The sequence below is a fragment of the Natrix helvetica genome (assembly GCF_964273705.1).
Source record: "Natrix helvetica genome assembly, chromosome: 4".
Taxonomy (NCBI): Eukaryota; Metazoa; Chordata; class Lepidosauria; order Squamata; family Natricidae; genus Natrix; species Natrix helvetica.
Window position 1 is genome coordinate 9,657,603 of NC_138550.1, and position 22,911 is coordinate 9,680,513.

General features: G+C 43.1%; 1 protein-coding gene across 1 annotated transcript in view; it reads right to left on the reverse strand.

The window, feature by feature from the left end:
* The window catches only part of NOX4 (NADPH oxidase 4), a gene marked incomplete at its 5' end in the record, with an annotated part of 109,290 nt that overhangs the window by 59,937 nt on the left and 26,442 nt on the right, over positions 1-22,911 (reverse strand). The window contains 4 exons of the mRNA XM_081952371.1: positions 2,868-2,928; positions 14,294-14,356; positions 16,495-16,662; positions 20,593-20,815. Of these exons, the coding sequence (XP_081808497.1) occupies positions 2,868-2,928; positions 14,294-14,356; positions 16,495-16,662; positions 20,593-20,815 (515 nt within the window). The remainder of the gene's footprint in view (positions 1-2,867; positions 2,929-14,293; positions 14,357-16,494; positions 16,663-20,592; positions 20,816-22,911) is intronic.

Here is a 22,911-nt window from a genome sequence, read left to right on the forward strand (position 1 = left end):
TTGTATCGTATCGTATCATATCACATCGTATCGAATTGTATGCTATTCTATTCTAGAAGTCCCGGAAGATCATTTCAATATATGATTACTGTGTGAGATTACTACATGCACAAAGATGGGGAGATTTGGCATTAGCCATCATGGAGGAACGGTTGATGAAATTGACAGAACTTGCGGAGGTGACAAACTGACTTATTCGATTAAGGAAAGGTCATTATTGACATTTATCAAGGGCTGGAAACCCTTTATGGACTTTTTTTGCATAAAAAGAAACCAATTTGGTGACTCGCAGTTTTGATGATTAGAAAGAATTAAGTTATAGAAAGAAAGAAAAAATTATGATGTCAGGTTAGAGAGAGGCTTGATTAGAATTGTAGGTATAACTGCTGTGTCAAACTCGATTTCATTGAGGGCCACATCAGGATTGTGTCTGACCTCAGGGGGCTAGGGTGGGCGTGGCCAGCTCGACGTCACTCGTGCCATGGGCGCCTGTGGTGGCCCGAGCACTCTACCAAAGAAAACAGGCTCCCGAATCCATTTTCGGTTGTGATGGACTCCTGCAACCTTCTACCCACAGCCCTCCTAAAGTCTGTTTACTCTGGCAGAGGCATCACGCTCCACTCCTTCACTGTTTCCAGGGTGGCCCCATGGGCTAGATCTAAGCACCCCGCAGGCTGGATCCGGATTCTTTGCTTTTTGCTGACTTGCTTCTTCTTCGTCTCTTCTTTTCTCTTTCCTTTTTCACACTTACTTTCTATTTTTTTCCCTCTGAATGTATTATAGTTATAAAATCTTTGAATAAAAACTATTTTTGGTTATGTTTGTGTACACAAATCACGTATATGTATGCCAACGGGATCCTTTTCGTATTTGCATTACAATGCAAATGACACATCTTCATGAGATACAACACACAGTAAATAATTACAGCACTAAAAAGGGGGAAACACCCTCCATGAACTGAACTCCCCCTTCCTCATATAAATTAACTCTATCTGCCCTCTATTTTTATAACTCTAGGGCAGGGGTGTCCAAACTTGAGAACTTTAAGACTTGTGGACTTCAACTCCCAGAATTCCCCAGCCAGCCATGCTGGCTGGGGAATTCTGGGAGTTGAAGTCCACAAGTCTTAAAGTTCTCAAGTTTGGACACCCCTGCTCTAGGGTTTTCCCCCTTGCATTGTGGATCCGAATGTTAAGCCATTTTCATTCATTCAATTGCCTTTCTAGCCAACCTACTTGATGCAAAAATAATAATAATTAAAAGAGCATCATAGAATTCCAGAGGACTCTGTGACCCGAAAGGATATTTCCCACCATCCAGGAGGAGAAGCATATGGTGAAATGAAAGGTAATGTGACAATCACACTATGATATAAGATGTTAAGTAATTGAGAAGGCAATCAAACAGCTGGTACAAGAATCTCCTTACCTACATTTTCTGTGACAATTCCCAGATGCAATGCCCAAAGAAATAAAGGCATAGCACACAAAATCTCTCTGGGTTAGGATTGTAAGATGCTGAGAATTTACCTTGTAGTAACACGGACAGCCAATACATTTTACAGATAAAACAAAGAAACTGCCAGTGAGGCTGGAAGGAGGAGTCAAGTCAGCGCCTAGCTTGGAGTCATTTGTAACCACAAGCAACATATGACCTCCCCCAAGATCCATGAAGCTTTACCAGACTGTTCCCAGGGAAAGACAAGCAGTCTGGTGACATTCTTGTAATATAAGTTGTCTACCACTTATATTACAAGAATGTCTAAAATATCTAACTTTAGCTATTCATGAGTGGCTCTGGTTGCTAGCACCTGACTTTCTCTTACACACACACACACACACACACACACACACACACACACACACACACTCAAACAGACACAAATCAAGCCACCTTATAGGTAGTGCTCGACTCATGACCACAATTGAATCCAAAGCTTATGTTGTTATGCGAGACATTTGTTAAGTGAGTTTTGCCTCATTTTATGCCACAGTTGTTAAGTGAACCACTAGAGTTGATAAGTTAGCAACCTGGTTGTTAAGTGAATCATTAGAGTTGATAAGTTAGCAACCTGGTTGTTAAGTGAATCTGGCTTCCCCATTGACTTGGCTTGTGAGAAGGTTGCAAAAGGGGATCATGGCTTTGGGACACAGCAACGGTCATAAGTACGAACCGGTGACCAAGCATCTGAATTCTGATCACACGATCACGGGGATGCTGCAAAGGTCATAACTATGGAAAACGGCTATAGGTTTTTCAATATCGTAACTTTGAATGTTCACTAAATGAGCATTGTAAGTCAAGCACTGCCTGTATTTATGTAAATTAACAAGACCGGTTATCCAGCTTTAGAAGAGCAGGGTGTTTATGAGCATACTTCGATCAATTCACACCACAATAAAATTGTTGGGAGGCCGAGATGGGAAACAGGGCTTATTACTCTGCAATGACACACAAATGGTTCGGATTTTGTATCAAGGTATTCATTACAACACAGGGATGCGGTGGCTCAGTGGCTAAGATGCTGAGCTTGTTGACCAGAAAAGTCGGCAGTTCGAATCCCTAGCGCCGCATAACGGAGTGAGCTCCTGTTACTTGTCCCAGCTTCTGCCAGCCTAACAGTTTGAAAGCATGTAAAAATGCACGTAGAAAAATAGGGACCATATTTGGTGGGAAGGTAACAGCGTTCCATATGCCTTCGGAATTTAGTCATGCCGGCCACTTGACCATGGGGACGTTTTTGGACAGTGCTGGCTGTTCTGGCCCCCTAGAGTCGGGAATGGCTAGCACATATGTGCGAGGGGAACTTTTACCCTTACCTTATTCATTACAAGAGACAGTGTACAGCTGGGCTGTTGACATACCTGTCCAGTCTCCTACGACTTTAATGTGCACTCCAAATGTTGCCTTGGTAGCCGTTGGACACTGCAGAACGAAGCCAGTTAAAATAGTCAATAATAAAGCAATACTATAGTAACACTTAGCATTTAGACTTACTGTACATACTGCTTTACAGTGCTTTACAGCCCTCTGTAAGCGATTTAGAGAGTCAACATATCAGCCCCCAACAATCTGGGTCCTCATTTTACCCAACTCGGAAGGATGGAAGGCTGAGTCAACCTTAAGCTTGGTGAGACTTGAACTAACAAATTGCAGGCAGTTGGCAGTCAGCAGAAGTAGCTTGCAGTACTGCACTCTAACCACTGCACCATCGTGGCTCAGAAAGATGGAAGTAGGGCTTCCCATTGGGTTAAAGTAAAGGTTCCCCTTGCACATATGTGCAAGTCATTTCCAACTCTAAGGGGCGGTGTTCACCTCTGTTTCAAAGCCAAAGAGCCAGAGTTGTCCGAAGACCTCTCGATGGTCATGTGGCCAGCATGACTCAATGCCGAAGGCGCACAGAATGCTGTTACCTTCCCACCAAAGGTGGTTCCTATTTTTCTACTTGTATTTTTTTACATACTTTCGAACTGCTAGGTTGGCAGAAGCTGGGACAAGTAACAGGAGTTCACTCCGTTACGCAGCGCCAGGGATTCGAAGCGCCGAACTTTCTGATTGACAAGCTCAGCATCTTAGCCACTGAGGCACTGCGTCCCACCCTCATTGGGTTGGTTACTAGTAATTACTAGTCTCCATCAAACTTAGTAATCCACTCTAACACAATCATGAGGAACGGGGCACTTCCATAGAGCGCTGTTCTCACGCTCTCTCTTCTCTCCACTATGGCTCACAAGCCAAACTGAGCACAACTTTTCATCTGCCTTCCTTCTGCTAGTTAAGACATCAGGGAACATCATCAGCTATGCGGTAATTTTCTCCTTGATTAATTAGCGCATGGATCAACAAAGAAGACAGATCATATCTTGCCATTTGAAGCATTACAGGTTTTGATGTAATAATAATCCCTTCACACCGCTTCCCCACACCCTAGGAAACATATCACTAGCATTCCCCCAACATACCTTTGGAGGCATTTGTTTATCAGTTAGCAATTCTTTTTTTAAAAAAGAGGGGCTTCTCAGGTGCAAAAAATCTGGACCATTGGTTAGGTTGCAGCATAGGAGATTTGAGCCACGTTGGCGCAGTGGTTAGAGTGCAGTACTGCAGGCTACTTCTGCTGCCTGCCGGCTGCCTGCAATTGGGCAGTTTGAATCTCACCTGGCTCAAGGTTGACTCAGCCTTCCATACTTCCAAGGTGGGTAAAATAAGGACAGATTGTTGGGGGCAAGAGGCTGACTCTGTAAACTGCTTAGATTTAGGACTGTAAAGCACTGTAAAGTGGTATATGTCTAAGTGCTATTGCTAGTGCTATTTATTCCAGCCTATATGCAAGAATATGGTCAACTAATATTCAATACCAAATTGGTGACAAATAAGAGTGTCAGCGTTCCAAGTAATGCACCTATAGAAAGCAGAACCCCGAGGCTAGTAGATTCCTCAAAAGAAAAATTTTATTGGATACATCATATGGGCACAACTGGTGAAAACTGGTTCTGAAAGTTCCCGCGGTTTTCACCTAATTAAAAAAGATAGTTACTCTCCTTCCCCAAGTCAATCGAGGTGCTGTTCAATTGCTTGGTTATTTCGCTCCTCCTCTCCCAGACACCTGTTGGAATGACCTTGGTTCCCACAGGAAAACTTATTATTTTGACTACAACACCCCAGCTAACTATTTCCCTCCCCATCCCATCTAGTGGCAGCCCTAAAGCCTCAAAGATGGCCCCACACAGGTTCGCTTCAGGGTTGACAAAGGGTCAATGGAATCCAGGAAAGTTGGACTTGGAGCGCTAGTGGGAATGCCACGACTCTAAGCTGATGCGATGCTTAATAATAATAATAAACTAATAATAAACTTTTATTTCTAGACCGCACCCTTTCCTAGGCAGGACTCGGGGCGGTGTACAGTCATGTTAAAACCATATACAAATACATAGACATGAACGTAGACGTAGACGTTGACATGGACGTAGACGTAGACGGAGGAGGTAAAAAATATACTGTACAATTCTTAGTTAAAATACAAATACAATTAAAATTCCCTTAAAAAATTCCCCAATAAAATGTTTGCCAGGAGGTGGAAGATGGAACTATCAATCGGCTAAGCCAGCAGTTAACTCTGCCCCTCTGCTCTTCTCTTACAGTACATGGCTTTTGGGATGGGTCATCCTGCTGGGAGGATGCCACTCTTTCCATTTCTATTTTGCTGGAGAAGATTCTTGCACGTCCCTTGGACTGCAAAGAGATAAGATCAGTCAATCCCAAAGGAAATCAACCCTGGCTGTCCTTTGGAAGGACAGATCCTGAAGCTGAAGCTCAAATACTTTGGCCACCAAATGAGAAGAAAGAATTCCTTGGAGAATACCCTGATGTTGGGAAAGAGGGAAGGCAAAAGAAGAAGGGGATGGCAAAGGATAAGATGGTTAGAAAGGGTCATTAACGCAATGAACATAAATTTGGGCAAACTCTGTGAAACTGGGTACGATGTGCTGTGGTCCATGGGGTCACAAAGAGTCAGGCACAACTTAGCAACTGAAGACCAACTATTTATATCTAAAACCATCTTTCCTGGCAAAATGTTATCTGGTGAACCTCTTGTATTTTGGCCAATGATCTAAGAAAGGATAATTGAGTCTTGAGATTAGTGGGATGATTTGTTGAGATTTTTTTCAATTTAAAACATTTGGCTCAATTAAAACAAAGTTCACAATTAGCATCATGGAGTAGAATGTCACCTGCATATAGAAAATCAGCAGAGCTTCCACATCAGAATATTCATGAACTGGAATAGGACTTAGCAACAGGTCAACCATTGGGGACTGGCTGGAATAGTACATGGTAACAAGGTCGGCCAATGTATAGGCAGGGCAACTGGGTCAGCCCATGGGAACTATTTGGTGTCAGAGAGCCATGCTAGATGGCTCAGAGCCTGGGCGTGGCTTACCTACGTAGTTCTGAGTTTGTGCAAGAGGACTAATCTAGTTTGCTCTCTGAATTGAAACTGGAAATCAATCTCTCCTCTCTACCATGTTGGAAGAATCTGCTGTTGGCATTGTACATTTATTTATGTACAAAAAAGGGGAAAAACAGATCCAGGAAACTACAGACCTATCAGCCTGACCTCAATACCAGGAAAAATTTCCTGACAGTTAGAACAATTAATCAGTGGAACAGAAGTTGCCTCCAGAAGTTGTGAATGCCCCAACACTGGAAGTCTTTAAGAAGATGTTGGATAGCCATTTGTCTGAAACGGTATAGGGTTTCCTGCCTAGGCAGGGGGTTGGACTAGAAGACCTCCAAGGTCCCTTCCAACTCTGCTATTGTATTGTATTGTATGTGTATAAAAAAGTTAATGGATCCTGCTGAATCAGTTATCTGTGTGTGCTTTCTGGATTGGATTTTTGCAACAAACTCTGACATTCCAGTAAACATTTTTAGTAAAGGAAGAGGAAGGGACTGATACGAAGTATAGTTTTCTAATTCCATCTTTGAAAATTCCCTCTAACAAAAAAAAAGACTCCAAGGGTTTCTATTCATTTGTGGTTTCCAGGAAACCAGATATGTGTTAGAAGAACCCCAAGGGAGTGCATTTTCAGAACATGGATTAATAAATCTTTCTCACACAGCACTTGGCAAGCCTTCAATGCTCTCTTCTGAATGGTCTTTACAACATCCTACATTCTTCTGAAGTCAGAGGAGAATGTACTGCCTTGCAAAACCTTGCAGACATTCCAATGGTTTTCCTTTAATATTGCCAACAAAAACAACACACATGCACACCCTACACACAAGCTTTGAATTTTAGGAAACACATTTCAATGTCACCTACAGTAGCCAAGTGTTCCTCTGAAGGTTCTTAAGAGCCTCAGTCTATGGGTTTCTTCTATTCAGAGAAGAAAAGCATTGGGAAAGAGGTAATAAATGTTAAGTCGGTGAAGACGAAGTGATTGGTCAATTGAATAGATGAGTCTTGCTGTTTGGAGGAGTGAGATTAAGGGGGATCAAGTGAGTCCTTGAGACTTACTCCTATCTGCCTCAAAAACCCACATGACACACAGTTCAGTTAACAGAGTAACGAAGTTGGAAGGGACTTTGGAGGTCTTCTAGTCCAACTCCCTGTTCAAGAAGGCGACCCTATACCAGGGGTGTCAAACTCAAAGGTCCGCGGATCTTGCCCGTGGGGTGCTTAAAATGAGGTCCACAGGGCTGACCTGAAAATATCAAAAGACTGGCCTGTGGTGCCTCTGCCAGCCAAAACGGGCCACACGTGGCACCTTGCGTGACCGGTTTTCAGCCTCCGTGGCCTCCTGCAGCATTTTTGGCTGGAAGAGTGCTGCAGGAGGCCAAGGAAGCCCAAAATGAGGTGCCGGGATGGGAGCATATGGGCCTCGTAACCCATTTGGGCTGGTAAAGTGATGCAGGAGGCTGTTCAGTCCAAAAATGAGGCAAAAGGGGCCGCACACAGATCCCTCACACCCTGTTTTGGCCAGCAGGGTGCTGCAGGGATGATCCGTCCGATCTCCTCTCTCCCCACTGGCTCGCAGAGGAGACCTACAATGCTTATCCGGCTCCCGAAGAAATCCATTTCAACACTTCTGACACAATCACCAGTGATGGAGTACCCATAACTGCTAAAGGGAAGCTCTTCCCCTGATTAATTAAACTGCCAGGAAATTTCTCCTCAGTTCTAGGTTGGTTCCCTACTCAATTAGTTTTCATCCGTTGCTTCTTGTCCTGCCTTCAGGTTCCCTGGAGAACACATTTGTTTCCATTTGGAGAATAGGTTGGACTACTTTGGAGAAGTGAATCCCAAATGTTACAGAATGCAACATAGAAGCAGAGGTGGTATTCAGCCGGTTTAGACCAGTTCAGCTGAAATGGTAGCGCCGAACTGCGGGCGCTACCAAAATGTCCTATGTACCGTGTTTCACCGAAAATATGACATGTCCTGAAAATAAGGCCATGCCATATTTTTCAGGTGGGCAAAAATATAATCCCTCCCCTGAAAATAAGCCCCTTGGGCAACCCCCCCCCTCTCCGGCCAAGCACAGCACCAGTCATCAGTCTAGTGGTATCCTGAAAGTGCCTAGCTGCGGGGGGAGGGGGGAATAGGTGCTCAAGCACCTTAGCACCTTCGGAATATCTCTATGTCAGTGAATGGCGCTATGCGCAGCTGGAAAGGGGGTTTGCCAGGCAGCTGCTCATGAACATGGTCACCTCATGGCTGATGTGTTGCACTGCTGCGACAGTGCAACACAGCCATTCGCCCATGAGGCTGTGCCAGGCTCTTTGGGAGCCCGCTCACAAGAGAGCAACCACACGGCAACGCCAAAGCAATAAGCCCTCCCCCAATAATAAGGCCCAAGCCATATTTTGTGGCTGAAAAGAAAATAAGACCCTGTCTTATTTTTGGGGAAACACGGTAGCCTCGTTTTCAACGCCGCGTGCATGCCTGCAGGCCATGCACTCAAGCAAAACGCATGCACGGAAGGCTGCAGTCATGCATGGAAAGCCCATGCATGCGCACGCTCATAGTTGCGAATTGGTGGTACACCTAAGTGAATCCCACCGCTGCGTAGAAGGTTAAGAAACATACTTTGTCCTGCAATCCTTCCAGAATAAAAAGAAATATATACTTTTCTGCCTCATGTTACTCTCGGGGCCTCTGGGGGGGTGCAAAGAACATGCTTTGCAGCCCCCTTGAAGCTTATGGGCCAGTCTCCTGTCATGAGACATGTAATAACTTCTGAATTGAAGTGCTGCCCTATATGGCATGTTGAGAAGCTTTTAAAGATAATTCAGAACGTTCAGTTACTAACTGGGACTGTTGAATAAGATCATATGACACCAATGACTTCACAGCTGCACTCAACTTCCAGACTCTTCTTCATCTGGGGGCGTGGGGGTAAAATTTAAAGTTGATGTTGATCAGTCCTGCAATGGTGCAGTGGGGCAGTATTGTGGTCTAACTCTGCCCAAAGCCTGAAGTTTGATCCTGACCGACTCAGGGTGGTCTCAGCCTTTTATCCTTCCAAGGTCAGTAAAATGAGCACCCAGATTGTTGGGGATAATTAATATGTTGACATTGTAAACCACCCAGAGAATGCTACAAAGCACTACGAACCGGTATATACAGTAAGTCTAAATCAGGGGTGAAATCCAGCAGGTTCTGACAGGTTCTGGAGAACTTGTAGCAGGAATTTTGAGTAGTTCGGAGAACTGATAACAGGAATTTTGAGTAGTTCGGAGAACCAACAGCAGGAATTTTGAGTAGTTCGGAGAATTAGCAAATGCCACCTCTGGCTGGCCCCAGAGTGGGGTGGGAATGGAGATTTTGCAGTATCCTTTCCCTGCCACGACCACCAAGCCACGCCCATGACCATCAAGCCACACCCACGACCACCAAGCCACACCCACCAAGCTATGTCCACAGAACTGGTAGCAAAAAAAATTGAATTTCACCACTGGTCTAAATGTTATTACTATTGCTATCTTAAAGTCAGGACATTCCAACATATGGCTCCTAAGATAAATATAAATTCATTGCATCTCTTTGGAATTAGACCAAGACATTACTTTTCCCTCTGATCATTATCAAAAATAGACAGGTTCACGTTATGCTGGAATGGTGGATAAATTTGTTACATTCATTTTTACGCTTTAGGAAATTTGTTTAACTTTCATGTGTGGTACCAATCAAACATAAACCATTTGTGATACAGGCAGTCCTTGATTTACACCCATTCATTTAGTGACCGTTCAGAGTTAGAGGCACTGAATAATGAGACCTACAACCAGTCCTTGTACTCACACCCAGTATAGCATCCCCATGTGGTCATAAAATGGGACACGATTCACTTATTAAGCACCATCACTTATCCTTGAATCTTCTAGTTTGCAAAGTTCATTCTATAAACATTTTAATCACGGACAGCATCATTAAAGTACTAAAATTTCACACCTAAATGAGCATCTCCCCAACCCCTACCCCCTAAATTACACAGTTACACACAATTTTTAGAAAGTAAATATAGGCACGCTGCAAGCATAATCTTGCTAAACTCTTATTTCAATCATCTGTTGCTGGGATGGAGGAGTTCACTCAAATCATGGAAGTTTTCTGGATTGCTTTGGGTGAGTTGCCCAATGTACTTCACAGAGTTACTAGGTAGTGTGGTGGAATGTAGTCTGGAGTCCCAGGAGGGAGGGGCAGTTTCCCAGAGGGCAAAGAAGCGGCTACGCTTAGATTGTCTGGCAGGCAAAAAGAGAGCAAAGATGTCTCCTCCCAAGCAATTCACAGGCAAGATTTTTTAGTCAGGCAAGATTCTGTCTGCAAGCAAACAAGAATGAAGTGACTCCAGTTTCATTCATTTGCATTCTGTCTGCAAGCAAACAAGAATGAAGTGACTCCAGTTTGGTGCCTGAGCCAGGTAGGGGAAAATGAGAGGAAGGAACATTATGTACTGGTGTGACAGACAGAAATCAATCAATCAATGAAACCAACAACGAATAAACTCCTCTATTCAAGATCTGGGGGAAGAGTGGTGTGGTGTGCCTAGAGGTGGAGCTCTCGCCTCATAATCAGGAGGCTGTGAGTTTGATTCTAGGTAGAGGCAGATATTTCTCTCTCTGGGGAATACATCTGCTGAAAAAGATTCCACATTGGTGACAAGGAGGGCATCTGGCCAGTAAACACTCCGCTCCATTCAGATTCCACCCTGCAAGGGATTACGGGGTCGTTACAAGAGGATGATGATTCAAGATTTTGGGGAAATCTGCTCTCAGTGGCAGGACTGGAAGATATAGGATTAAATGGGTAATTACGCTGATGTGGACAGAGCAGTTTCCAGGAATTTGAAAAAAAGGGTTTCCTCTTGAGTTATGTTAGCAAGTGCTTTTAGTTCACGGAAACAGAAAATGTCAGCAGATCTGGTTATTTTATCTCATTGCCTTCTGCCTCCAGGGACATGTCTTATTTGCAAATATACTCTGCTGGCTGGTTTTTTCTTTTTCTTTTTCCAAGCTCCAGATCTGTTCTACACAAATATACACAAATGTACCGACAAATCAGAAGCAAATACATTTGTGCAATCAGCTGGATTGAAGCAGCATTCTCTGTGTTTCTCATTCTTCTTCCCGGGAAGCAGAACACCCCACGGGATTTCTGCTTTCTTCAGCTTCTCAAGAATTCTGTGGTTTTTCACTCTCAGAAAACTGACTCATGGGTCTGGCTGTTTACCCCTGAACTGGGAACAAAGGCACATCCACCCATGCTACATCATAGCTAAACCAAAAAACAACATTCAAAAGATCAGACAGTCTTACGTCTGACTCATGGAAAATGGATTGGGTTGACCTGATCATCCCCTTCTTCGCTAATGAATCAGACAAATCTACCAGATGTCAGACAAGATAAGTGCCTTTTTTTCTGCCTATATACTTGGGCACATGTTTGATCCTGACTTCCCAAAAGACCGGAATCAAAAGAATATTAAGCCGTCCAAAGTTTTGCCAGTAATTGAATGAGAATAATCAAATATTATGAACCTGGAAGGTGTGTGGTGACCTAACGGTTAAGATGCTGGGCTTGTCAGAAGGTTGGCAGTTTGAGACCCAAGCACTGCCTGACAGGGTGAGCTCCCGTTCCTTGCTCCAGCTTTTGCCCACCTCTTGTGGTCCGCCGGCATCCTGCGGAGCTGGCAGCAGAGTCGGATAGTGAGTAGGTTAGGGAGGAACATGGGCCAGTCTTGGAGTCTGGGGAAGGCTCTGATGAGGCAGAGAGGGGGGCAAGGCCATCTGGTAGTTACGTATGTGCTGCCGCCAGAGCCTGACATCAGGGAGGCAGAAGAACAGTATGAACCTGTTCTCAGGGTGCACATGCTCAGAGCTGCCAGAAGGCAAGAACAATTAAGACAAAAAGGGCGACTCGGGAGTAAGGCTTGGAGATGATTCCCCCCCCCCCCCCAAGACATAAATGAGGGCCGAATGGGACGTGAACTTTTGCAGGAAGCAATTAGTTCATCTGGTCGGCTCAAGCTTAGAGAAGTTCTGTTTGGCTCAGGGCTACGTTTGGCCTTGCAAAACTAATGGGCAATTAGGTCTCTGGCAGCGTTTCAAGGGAGATAAAGGTGGGCACTTATCAACATTACCCTGAAAGACTGTGGCAACCCGAGCAGACATCTGAAGACAGTGGCGCAGTGGGTAGAGTGCAGTACTGCAGGCTACTTCTGCTGACTGCCAGCTACCTGCAATTTGGCAGATCGAATCTCACCAGCCTCAAGGTTGACTCAGCCTTCCATCCTTCCGAGGTGGGTAAAATGAGGACCCAGATTGTTGGGGGCAAGAGGCTGACTCTGGAAACCGCTTAGAGAGGGCTGAAAATCATTGGGAAGCGGTATATAAGTCTAAGGACAATTGCTAGTGCTATTGCCATTCATGGCTAAGGAAGTCCTCTCAACTATTTTCCCTATATAGTTTGTATCAGATGGGTCAATTCTAGTTGAAGGATGCAAGGCTAAACTAAAGGTCTTTTGCAACAAGCCCCCCCCCCAGGCTTTTATAGGTTAAAAATAGCACTTTAAATTGTCCCTGGAAACCTATTTTAAAAGCTTCTCCCTGTAATTCACCTCCTTGAAGTATAAAGTGATTGTCATGCCCTTAGCAGCATCTCTCAGATCCTCAAGAGTGTCACATAAATCAGGTTTCCTTAAAAACTGTGAGCCTTACCTTGAGAATATGAAAGTAGAAAGTGAGCCATTAAAAGCCGGGTGGTCTTTGTGAAAAGATCACAGGAAGTCCTCGACGTAGGACTACAATTGAGCCTAAAATTTCCATTGCTAAGCAAGACAGTTGTTAAGTGAGTTTTGCCCCATTTTATGACCTTTTTGCCACCGTTGTTAGGTGAATCACTGCATTTGTTAAATTCAGTAACATGGCTGCTAAGTCAATCTGGCTTCCCCATTAACTTTGCTTGTCAGAAGGCCGCAAAAGGAGATCATATGCCCTGAGACACTGTAACCGTCATAGGTACATGCCAGTTGCCAAATATCTGGGTTTTGGTCATGTGACCACAGGGATGCTGTAAAAGTCAAACGTGTGAAAAACTGTTGTAAGTCTTTGTTTTTTCAGTGCAGTTGTAACTTTGAATGGTCACTAAAACCCTTTGAACACAGATTTTCAATCTCCATTATCGATCTATCTGTCTTTAATCTATCCAATCTGTCTGTCTGTTGGTCTCTCTCTAATCTAGCTAGCTAGCTGTTATCCATAGATGTATCATATATATCATCCATCCATCCATCTATTATTATATATGTATCCTATCTATCTATCTATCTATCTATCTATCTATCTATCTATCTATCTATCTATCTATCTATCTATCTATCATCTATCTATCTATCATCTATCTATCTATCATCCATCCATCCATCCATGTATAACATCTATCTATCCATCTATCTATCTATCTATCTATCTATCTATCTATCTATCTATCGATCTATCGATCTATCGATCTATCGATCTATCGATCTATCATCTATCTATTATCTATCTATCTATTATCTATCTATATCATCCATATATGTATCCCATCCATCCATCCATCCAGCTATCTATCATCCATATATGTATCCCATCCATCCAGCCAGCCAGCCATCTATCTATCTATATCTATCATCCATATATGTATCACATCCATCCATCTAGCCATCTATCTAGCTAGCTATCCATCCATCCATCTATCATCCATATATGTATCCCATCCATCCATCCATCCATCCATCCATCCATCCATCCATCCATCCATCTACTGTGTCTATATCTATCATCCATATATGTATCCCATCCATCCATCCATTCATCCATCCATCCATCCATCCATCCATCCATCCATCCATCCATCCATCCATCCATCTATCCATCTATATCTATCATCCATATATGCATCCCATCCATCCATCCATCCATCCATCCATCCATCCATCTACTGTGTCTATATCTATCATCCATATATGTATCCCATCCATCCATTCATCCATCCATCCATCCATCCATCCATCCATCCATCCATCCATCTATCCATCTATATCTATCATCCATATATGTATCACATCCATCTCTCTCTCTCTCTCTCTCTCTCTCTCTCTCTCTCTCTCTCTCTCTCTCTCTCTCTCCCTCCCTCCCTCCCTCCCTCTCTCTCCCTCTCTTAAAGACTGTTCATTTACATATCCAGAACAAGCAAGCAAACCAAACACTATCCAACAATACCCAACAAAAATAAATTCCTTACCATTGTAAGAGTGAAGGGATGGCTTTCCAGAGAGGACACACTTGGACAGTGTAGAATGACATACTGAAATACATCAGCCAAAACAAAAGAAAAATAAAGAACAGGATAGCAAACATCATAGGGGGTTGTTACTCCTAAGGTTGGGCTGCTCATCCCCCTGGAAAGTTAATGCATACAATCTTACTACACTACCATCTCTGTGGAAATTATATGTCTGCTATGACTGGGAACTCCAGCTGGTGCAGAAGACAAGCATATTGGCAGGATGCTGAGAGGAGCACCAGCTGGCTGAAGATTATATCTTTGTTGAAACAAATGCAATGACTTCCAACCAACCCAAGTTGGAGTTTTTGTTTAGACTATACAAGGTTCTAAACAGCTTGAAGAACTGGTGGCACAGTGGTTAGAATGCATTATTGCAGGCAAACTCTGCCCAGAGCCTGGAGTTCGATCTTGATGGGGTCCCAAGGTTGCTCAGGCTTGCATCCTTCCAAAGCCAGTAAAATGAGGACTCAGATTGTTGTGGGCAATATGCTAACATTGTAAACTACCCAGAGAAAGCATTATGGGGCAGCATATAAGACCAAGTGCTATTTACAGTAATCGCTACTGAAGCCACCATGTCTGCGAGGCAGGCTGTTTTGCTATTATAGATCTGGTCAATTCTTTAAGACAGCTTGAAAATCCTGGTGTATGTTCTACAACACTAGAAAATTCCCTCCTAAGATCCACGAGGTGCTTTGAAACTGCGTATTTCCTAAAATGACAAACCTTAACTCATTTAACCTGTAACAGTAAGGAGCTATGACTGCATTAGTAGCTGACTGGTTTAAATTAATTGTGGTATTTTTATCCCAAGCCCTGACTAGAGACATAAGGAATTCCACTATGGATCTAGTTGGAGTAGACTTAACCCGTTCTTTCACTGTTAGCAAAATCATAATAGGATAAATGCTTGCAAGCACAAAGTCCAACTTCATCTTTCTCTTCAAAAAATCCAACTCGCTTTTAAAAGCCATGAAGCCTATAGCGCCCTTTCTTTTCATAGGGGGGAAAAACATATTATATATTCTCCATAGCATGGAGCTCACTATACATATAAGTATATCAAACACAGTTGGACTTTCCTGGCATTTCATCCACCTTAAAAACCAAAATGAAAAACAAATAATATACTGTATATATACTACTTAAACAGTGCTAGTTTTTTCCCATGTGTCATACTATTCTGTCTCTCCTTTGCCTTTTATTTCTAATGTTAGTCTATCTATTTCTGCGCAGACTAATATCTTCCTTGTTATCTCCTTTTCTGAAGGGGTGTTTTCGCTTTTCCATTGCTGCGCATACACCATTCTCGCTGCAGTCAGGATGTGTAGTATAAGATATATTGTCCCTTTGCTATAACCATCTGTTATGGTAACGATAAAGGTTCCCCTTGCACGTATGTGCTAGTTGTTCCCGACTCTAGGGGGAGGTGCTCATCTGTTTCAAAGCTAAAAAGCTAGCTCTGTCCAAAGACGTCTCCGTAGTCATGTGACCAGCATGACTAAACGCCAAAGGCGCACAGAACGCTGTTACCTTCCCGCCAAGGGTGGTCCCTATTTTTCTACTTGCATTTTTACATGCTTTCGAACTGCTAGGTTGGCAGAAGCTGGGACAAGTAACGGGAGCTCACTCCGTTACGCAGTGCTAGGGATTCTAACCGCTGAACTGCCGACCTTTCTGATCGACAAGCTCAGCGTCTTACCCACTGAGCCACCATGTCCCACCACCATTTGTTATAATGCCTAATAAGAATAATTCTGGCTTGAACACTATACAAAGTCCAACCATTTTTTCTAGCCACATGTGAATTTGTAACCAATATTTTCTTGTTTTTTTTACAAAAGTGCACTTCTTGAACTAACCCTGCACCTCCATAATAGTAGTGGAACTCCTGGTCAATTTAGAAAGTGCTGCAAAGCACAAAATACTCTGCTCGAGCAGTTTATTTACTGTGAGCATATAGAACCAAATTTTGGCCACTTCAACCTTTTTCCAAAAGATGCATAGCATCCAACTCTCCCTAATTTTATCCCAAAATGTTTTTTTTTAAATTATTGATACAAATCTAAAACGGTGCCTGTAAAGAAAGCAGATGGACCTAGGTTGCAAGTCCTGAATTGAGGAAGATTTGGCATATCAGCTGATCATGAGCTCACCTGTCCAGGTCTTGCCTTAAAGCCTTCCTTCGTCATCTGTATTTCAAGGACATCACACGGATGGTTGATTACCGCACTGAGTGTGACAGGTTTATAACTGCTATAGATATAGCGGTACAGTCTTTCCACGCAATATAAGCAGAGCGGTCCGGAAATCCAAAGCCAAGTCTGAAGACGGGAAATAAAAGCATTTTGTTTTTTGTTTTTCTGGGAAATGTCTGCCAGCAAGAATTACTTGGGCAATTTCAACTCAGTATGTGCAACACGAACCAGTAGGACAAAGGATGAACGGAATGGGTTAAATCTACTCATTTCCTTCTCTGGGAGATAGACTTTCAAGCCAGCAAATTGTGATATTGATTTTTCATGTCAAAATGCCACAGAAAAACTCAACAAACAGAAACTAGGAATGGATGGAACATAGTTTATTTCTTTGGGGGTCCTTGGTGCTCTCTGAGCTTGCTGGTTTTCTTGCAGACATTTCATTACCAAACTAGGTAAAATCATCAGTGTTAGCACCAAGCTCAGAGAGCTCAAAGGACCTCATACAGTTCAATTTATGAGCTACAAATGTTTTCTTCGATTGAAGAACTGTAAAAAAAAAAAAAACAGTTACAGCCAACCTGCCTTCCATTGAAGACCTGTACACTGCACGAGTCAAAAAGAGGGCCGTGAAAATATTTACAGACCCCTTGCATCTTGGAATAAATTGTTTCAACTTCTACCCTCAAAACGATGCTATAGGGCACTGCACACAAAAACAACTAGACACAAGGACAGTTTTTTTCCTGAATGCCATCACTCTGCTAAACCAATAATTCCCTCACCACTGTCCAACCATTCACTAAGACTGCATTGCTATTACTATTAGTCTTTTCATCATTCCTATCACCCATCTCCTCCCACTTATGTTTGCAGGACTGTAATAATAATAATAGTTTTTATTTGATTAGCCGCAACCCTCTCCCGAAGGACTCGGGGCGGCGTACAATCAAAACAGATAAAATACAGATAAAGACACACATACATACATAAAGAACAAAGACATATACATGTGCATGGAGGAGGTAGACTCATAAGTGAAAGACAATTAAAAAACACAATTTAAAATCCCATTAAATAAAATTACTGAATTAAAAAACCCATCAGGAGCGTTATGAAGTTATGATTGAGCCAGGCCGGCTATTTGGAATAGGTGGGTCTTGAGGTTTACACGGAAGGAGCGGAGGTCAGTAGTGGTCCTAATATCCGGGGGGAAGGTCATTCCACAGGGCTGGGCCCGCCACAGAGAAGGCTCTGCTCCTAGGCACCGCCCCATGGCACTGTCTGGTGGACGGCACCTGGAGAAGTCCCTCTCTGTGCGAGCGGATGGGTCGTAGGGATGTATGGGGCAGAATATGATCCCGCAGGTAACTAGGTCCTGAGCCATGGAGCGCTTTAAAGATCGTAATCAAGACCTTGAAACGCACCCGATAGACCACAGGAAGCCAGTGCAGCTCGCGCAGGAGAGGTGTCACATGGGAGTACTTAGTACTCCCCATAATCACCCGCGCGGCCGCATTCTGGACCAACTGCAGTCTCCGAGTGCATTTCAAGGGAAGCCCCATGTAGAGAGCATTACAGTAGTCCAGGCGAGACGTCACCAGACTGTAAATTTGTTGCTTGTATCCTTACAATTTATATCGATATTGATTGTTTCCTGATTGCTTATTTGTGCCCTATTAAGTGTTGTACCTTATGATTCTTGGCGAATGTATCTTGTCTTTTTATGTACACTGAGAGCATCTGCACCAAAGACAAATTCCTTGTGTGTCCAATCACACTTGGCCAATAAATAATTCTATTCTATTCTATTCTATTCTATTCTATTCTATTCTATTCTATTCTATTCTATTCTATTCTATTTTATTCTATTCTATTGAGAGATTATTCCTTAAAGTTCATTAAGCAACTGAGTTTCTCTACCTTTTTTACATTTAAGAAAAACATATTTATACCAGCACCAAATTCTTTGAATAGAGAAATTTACAGGTAGTTCTCCACTTACGACTGCAATTGGACTCATTTTTTTTTGCTAAGCAAGTCATTTCTTAAAGGAGCTTTGTCCCATTTTACAACCTTTCTTGCCACAGTTGTTAAGTGAATCACTGCAGTTGTTAAGTGAATCTGACTTTTCCCATTGACTTTGCTTCCCAGAAGGTGATCATATGACCTTGGGACACGACGACCGTCATAAATAGGAGTCAATTGCCAAGCGGCTGAATTTTGATCACATGACCATGGGGATGCTAGAATGGTTGCAAGTATGAAAAACAGTCATTAGTCATTTTTCAGTGCTCCTATAACTTTAACCGTAAATGAACGGTTGTAAGTCGAGAACTACCATATTTTTCAGAGTATAAGACGCACCAAGGTTTTGAAGAGGCAATTTTTTTAAAAAAAAATAGGTAGGTAGATAGAGGGATAGACCGAGAGAGAAAGAGAGGGAAATACAGTAGGTAGGTAGGGAGAGAGAGAGAGTAGGTAGGTAGGTAGGTAGGTAGGTAGGTAGATAAAAGGAGAGAGAGAGAGAGAGAGAGAGAGAGAGAGAGAGAGAGAGAGAGAGAGAAAAGAGTGAGACAGAGAGAGTGTAGGTAGGTAGAGGGATAGCGAGAAAGAAAGAGAGAGAAATATAGTAGGTAGGTAGGGGGAGAGAGAGTAGGTAGGTAGGTAGGTAGATAAATGGACAGAGAGAGAGAAAGAGAGAGAGAGTGTAGGTAGGTAGGTAGAGGGATAGAGAGAAAGAAATAGAGAGAGAGAGAAATACAGTAGATAGGTAGGGAGAGAGTGAGAGTAGTTAGGTAGGTAGGGAGATAAAGGGATAGAGAGAAGAGAAATAGAGAGAGAGAGAAATACAGTAGGTAGGGAGGGGGAGAGAGAGTGTAGGTAGGTAGAGGGATAGAGAGAGAGAAATAGAGAGAGAGAGAAATACAGTAGATAGGTAGAGAGAGAGAGTAGTTAGGTAGGTAGGTAGATAAAGGGAGAATTGTCAAAATTGAGAATTGTTAATTTAGGGCATAACGGATGCCATAAATGGATTTAACTTTTATTTATTCAATTTCTATAGTTGCCCATCTCGATCCAATTGATCTTTCGATTGTGCTAACATCCTCTTAAGGCTGCTGAAAGATTCAGAATAGAAGCCAGCTGAATGGTTTTTAAGTGCAGACCTAAAAACATAATTAATTTATGCGACAAATTTGAAACAGCTTTATTAGTTAATGCTCAATATTGTCGCCTTGTCAAATGTAAGCTTAAATGCAAACTTGGATTTGCAGTTCTCAATACATTATACATAAGCAGCTCATGCCCTCCACTGGCTATTCCATGCTAAGACCATCATAAAGTGTAACAATCATTGTTTATTAATGGTTTATTTATTTTTATATTGTTTAAACATCCTGAGTGTGTACACTTGGAAGAATACATATTTTTAGTTTTAGATGTGTGCCTGGATTGCCTTCGTATCTCTTACCAGATCTCTTCAACACCACAAATAAGGTAAAGTTAAAGGTTCCCCTCGCACATATGTGCTAGTCATTCCTGACTCTACGGAGTGGTGCTCATCTCCGTTTCAAAGCCAAAGAGCCAGCGCTGTCCGAAGATGTCTCCATGGTCATGTGGCCGGCATGACTCAACACCGAAGGCGCACGGAACGCTGTTATCTTCCCACCAAGGGTGGTTCCTATTTTTCTACTTGCATTTTTTACATGCTTTCGAATTGCTAGGTTGGCAGAAGCTGGGACAAGTCACGGGAGCTCACTTCGTTACGCAGTGCTAGGGATTCGAACTGCCGACCTTTCTGATCGACAAGCTCAGTGTCTTAGCCACTGAGCCACTGCGTCTCACAAATACACCTGTCTAAATTTGGAACTCAGCCTACATGAAAGCCTACCTCTCTCTTCCCTCCCAGACGTTTAGCTACAAACATTTTAACAGCTTGTTCCCTGTCAACTTGGAATATTTATGAACGTTTGGAGCTTTTCATACCACAAGGGCCAACTGGTAGCAGAAGCATCATCGCCAGAAGCACAGTACAACACAGATGTTCACACAAACCTCAGGGAAACAGGATTGGAATTTCGGCTCTTCGGCACAAGCAAAGTCGCCTTCCAGAAGAGGTTCTAGCTCCATCAACGGTCCTGGGAAATGCTCTACGGCACTTCCTGTGAGAGGTGGTTTGAAGCCACTTTCAAACAGAAGGTCCTTTTCAACGGTCCCATTGGAATCGTAACACCCAGGGGGGTGCTCCTTTAGGTTAGTTTGGTATTTCAGAACTCCTCTGCAGAATTTTTTTTTTAAAAAAGAAGAAAAAAGAAAGAAAGGCAATCTGGTCACCACGATGCAAAGCACATGTTGACAATCTGGAAAGCGTGCAGAGAAGAGCGACAAAGTTGATAAAAAGTCTGGAGGCTAAATTGCATGATGAACAGTTGAGGGAGATAGCCCATCAAAGAGAAGGATTCAAGGGGACACAACTGTGTTCTGACTTAGGCTTCCCAAGAGCATGAAGCAAATTCCTGGTCCCAACAAAACAAACTTTTATTAATCTCCTGTGAATTCTGCTCATTCACATCCAGCAAAGTCATTCAAGGGAGGATTTACAGTCACAGACCTTATCTGGCTTGGAGAGCTGACAGGCCGATATCTGCAGAACTCGGCAAGGAGTCTTGGAGAGTCACGAACCAATTAAACAAACTAATTGTCTCCTGCAAACTCCACTCCCCTTTTGCTCCTCTTTTATTTCCTCTGGGAGGGCCATTCATCATCTACCTGTGGCCCTACTCCCAAGTCGACCCCTGTTCTTCAGCTGTTCCCTTCGTCTGGCTACTCTGCGCATGCACAGACTAGGAACAGGCTCCAGCTGTTCATCTGCCTCACTGATTCGGACTCTGAAGGCAGCTGATAACTGGCATACGGCTCTGGCCCCATCTCTGCCTCCCACACAGAGCCCTCATCAGAGCCTGCCCCAGACTCCAGGACTGGCCCATGTAGAGAACTGGTTCAGGGGCGTAGCAGGCCTGGGTCGCTGCTGGTTCCAGCAACCCAGCCCACCAAACCAGTACCGATTCGGCTGAACCAGGCCGAACCGGCAGGAACCCACCACTGATCTAAATCTAATTATATTCAGGAGTTAAGTTCTGAAGTTTGCTAAGAGTCCTCCTTACAAATGCAGATAATGATTTTTGTTTATGAATTCCCCTGAGCAAAATCTACACAACAAAAACACATACATTTTTTTTTGCTTCCGTAATGATTTCCATGGGACTCCATTTTGAAAAATTATCCACGCTCACTTAGGGGGGGAGAAACACACAATAAAAACAGGATGAGGGAAGTAAATTCATTTTCTCATCCCGTTCCTTTGATCCTAGAGCTTGATTGATATCCCCTGACTGGGCAACTTGCAGATTGTGAACACAAAAAAAGTAAAAGAAAAAAACGAACAAAAGCAAACAAACGAACGCAGAAGTGAAATTAACAGTCTTGTTTCTCTCTCCTGTAATTGCGGCTCGAGTGCTGTGCATTTTTTTAATTATCTTTATTTACAGCGGTCCCCTCTTACACAACCAAGCCTTCGCTTTAACCAGGCTAAGCCTCCTCTTAAGAACAAACAAACAAACAGTATATAATAAAGGCGGCAAACACACACCAGTTTTATTCATTTTTACGGTGGCAGGGGCCCTGGTAATTTCCACATGGAATGCCATGCTTTAAAAAAGAGAGAGGCAAAAACACTGTTTTTCACTCAAACAAAAGGAGCCAATTCCGGTTTCTGCAGCAATAATATTTCTGGGAACCATGCTGCCCTGCTGGCTTTTGGAGGTGTGTGTTTTTGTTAAAAGAAAGGAACCCACGCTTCAAAACTGCAATCTGAAATCAGAAAGAAGAAGGAAGTGCGAAGAAAAGACTGCTTCTGACCCCAAGGTAACAGTATATACCAACAGTTTAAAATGAGAGAGAGGCTGAGCCAAGCATAAAAGTCCCTCAGTCTTTTGACTCTTTTTTTTCCCCTCCCGAAGTCCTTCAGCTAAGGAACCTACATTGCAGACATCCTGAAGCGGTGCTGCAGGATCATTACATCCGCCATTAAATCTTATCCACCCCCTTTTAAAGGAGGTGGAAATCAGTGCTGCAGTGAGTATCGCTAAAGCTAGTTTGGCTGCCTCGGCGTTAACTCCTTGCAGGCAGCAAAATTACAAAGAAAGAGAGAAAGAAAGAAAGAAAGAAAGAAAGAAAGAAAGAAAGAAAGAAAGAAAGAAAGAAAGAAAGAAAGAAAGAAAGAGGGAGGGAGGGAGGAGGAAAGAGGCAGGCAGGCAAGCAAACAAGAAAGAAAGAGAGGGAGGATGGACAGACGGAAGGAAGGCAGGAGGAAGG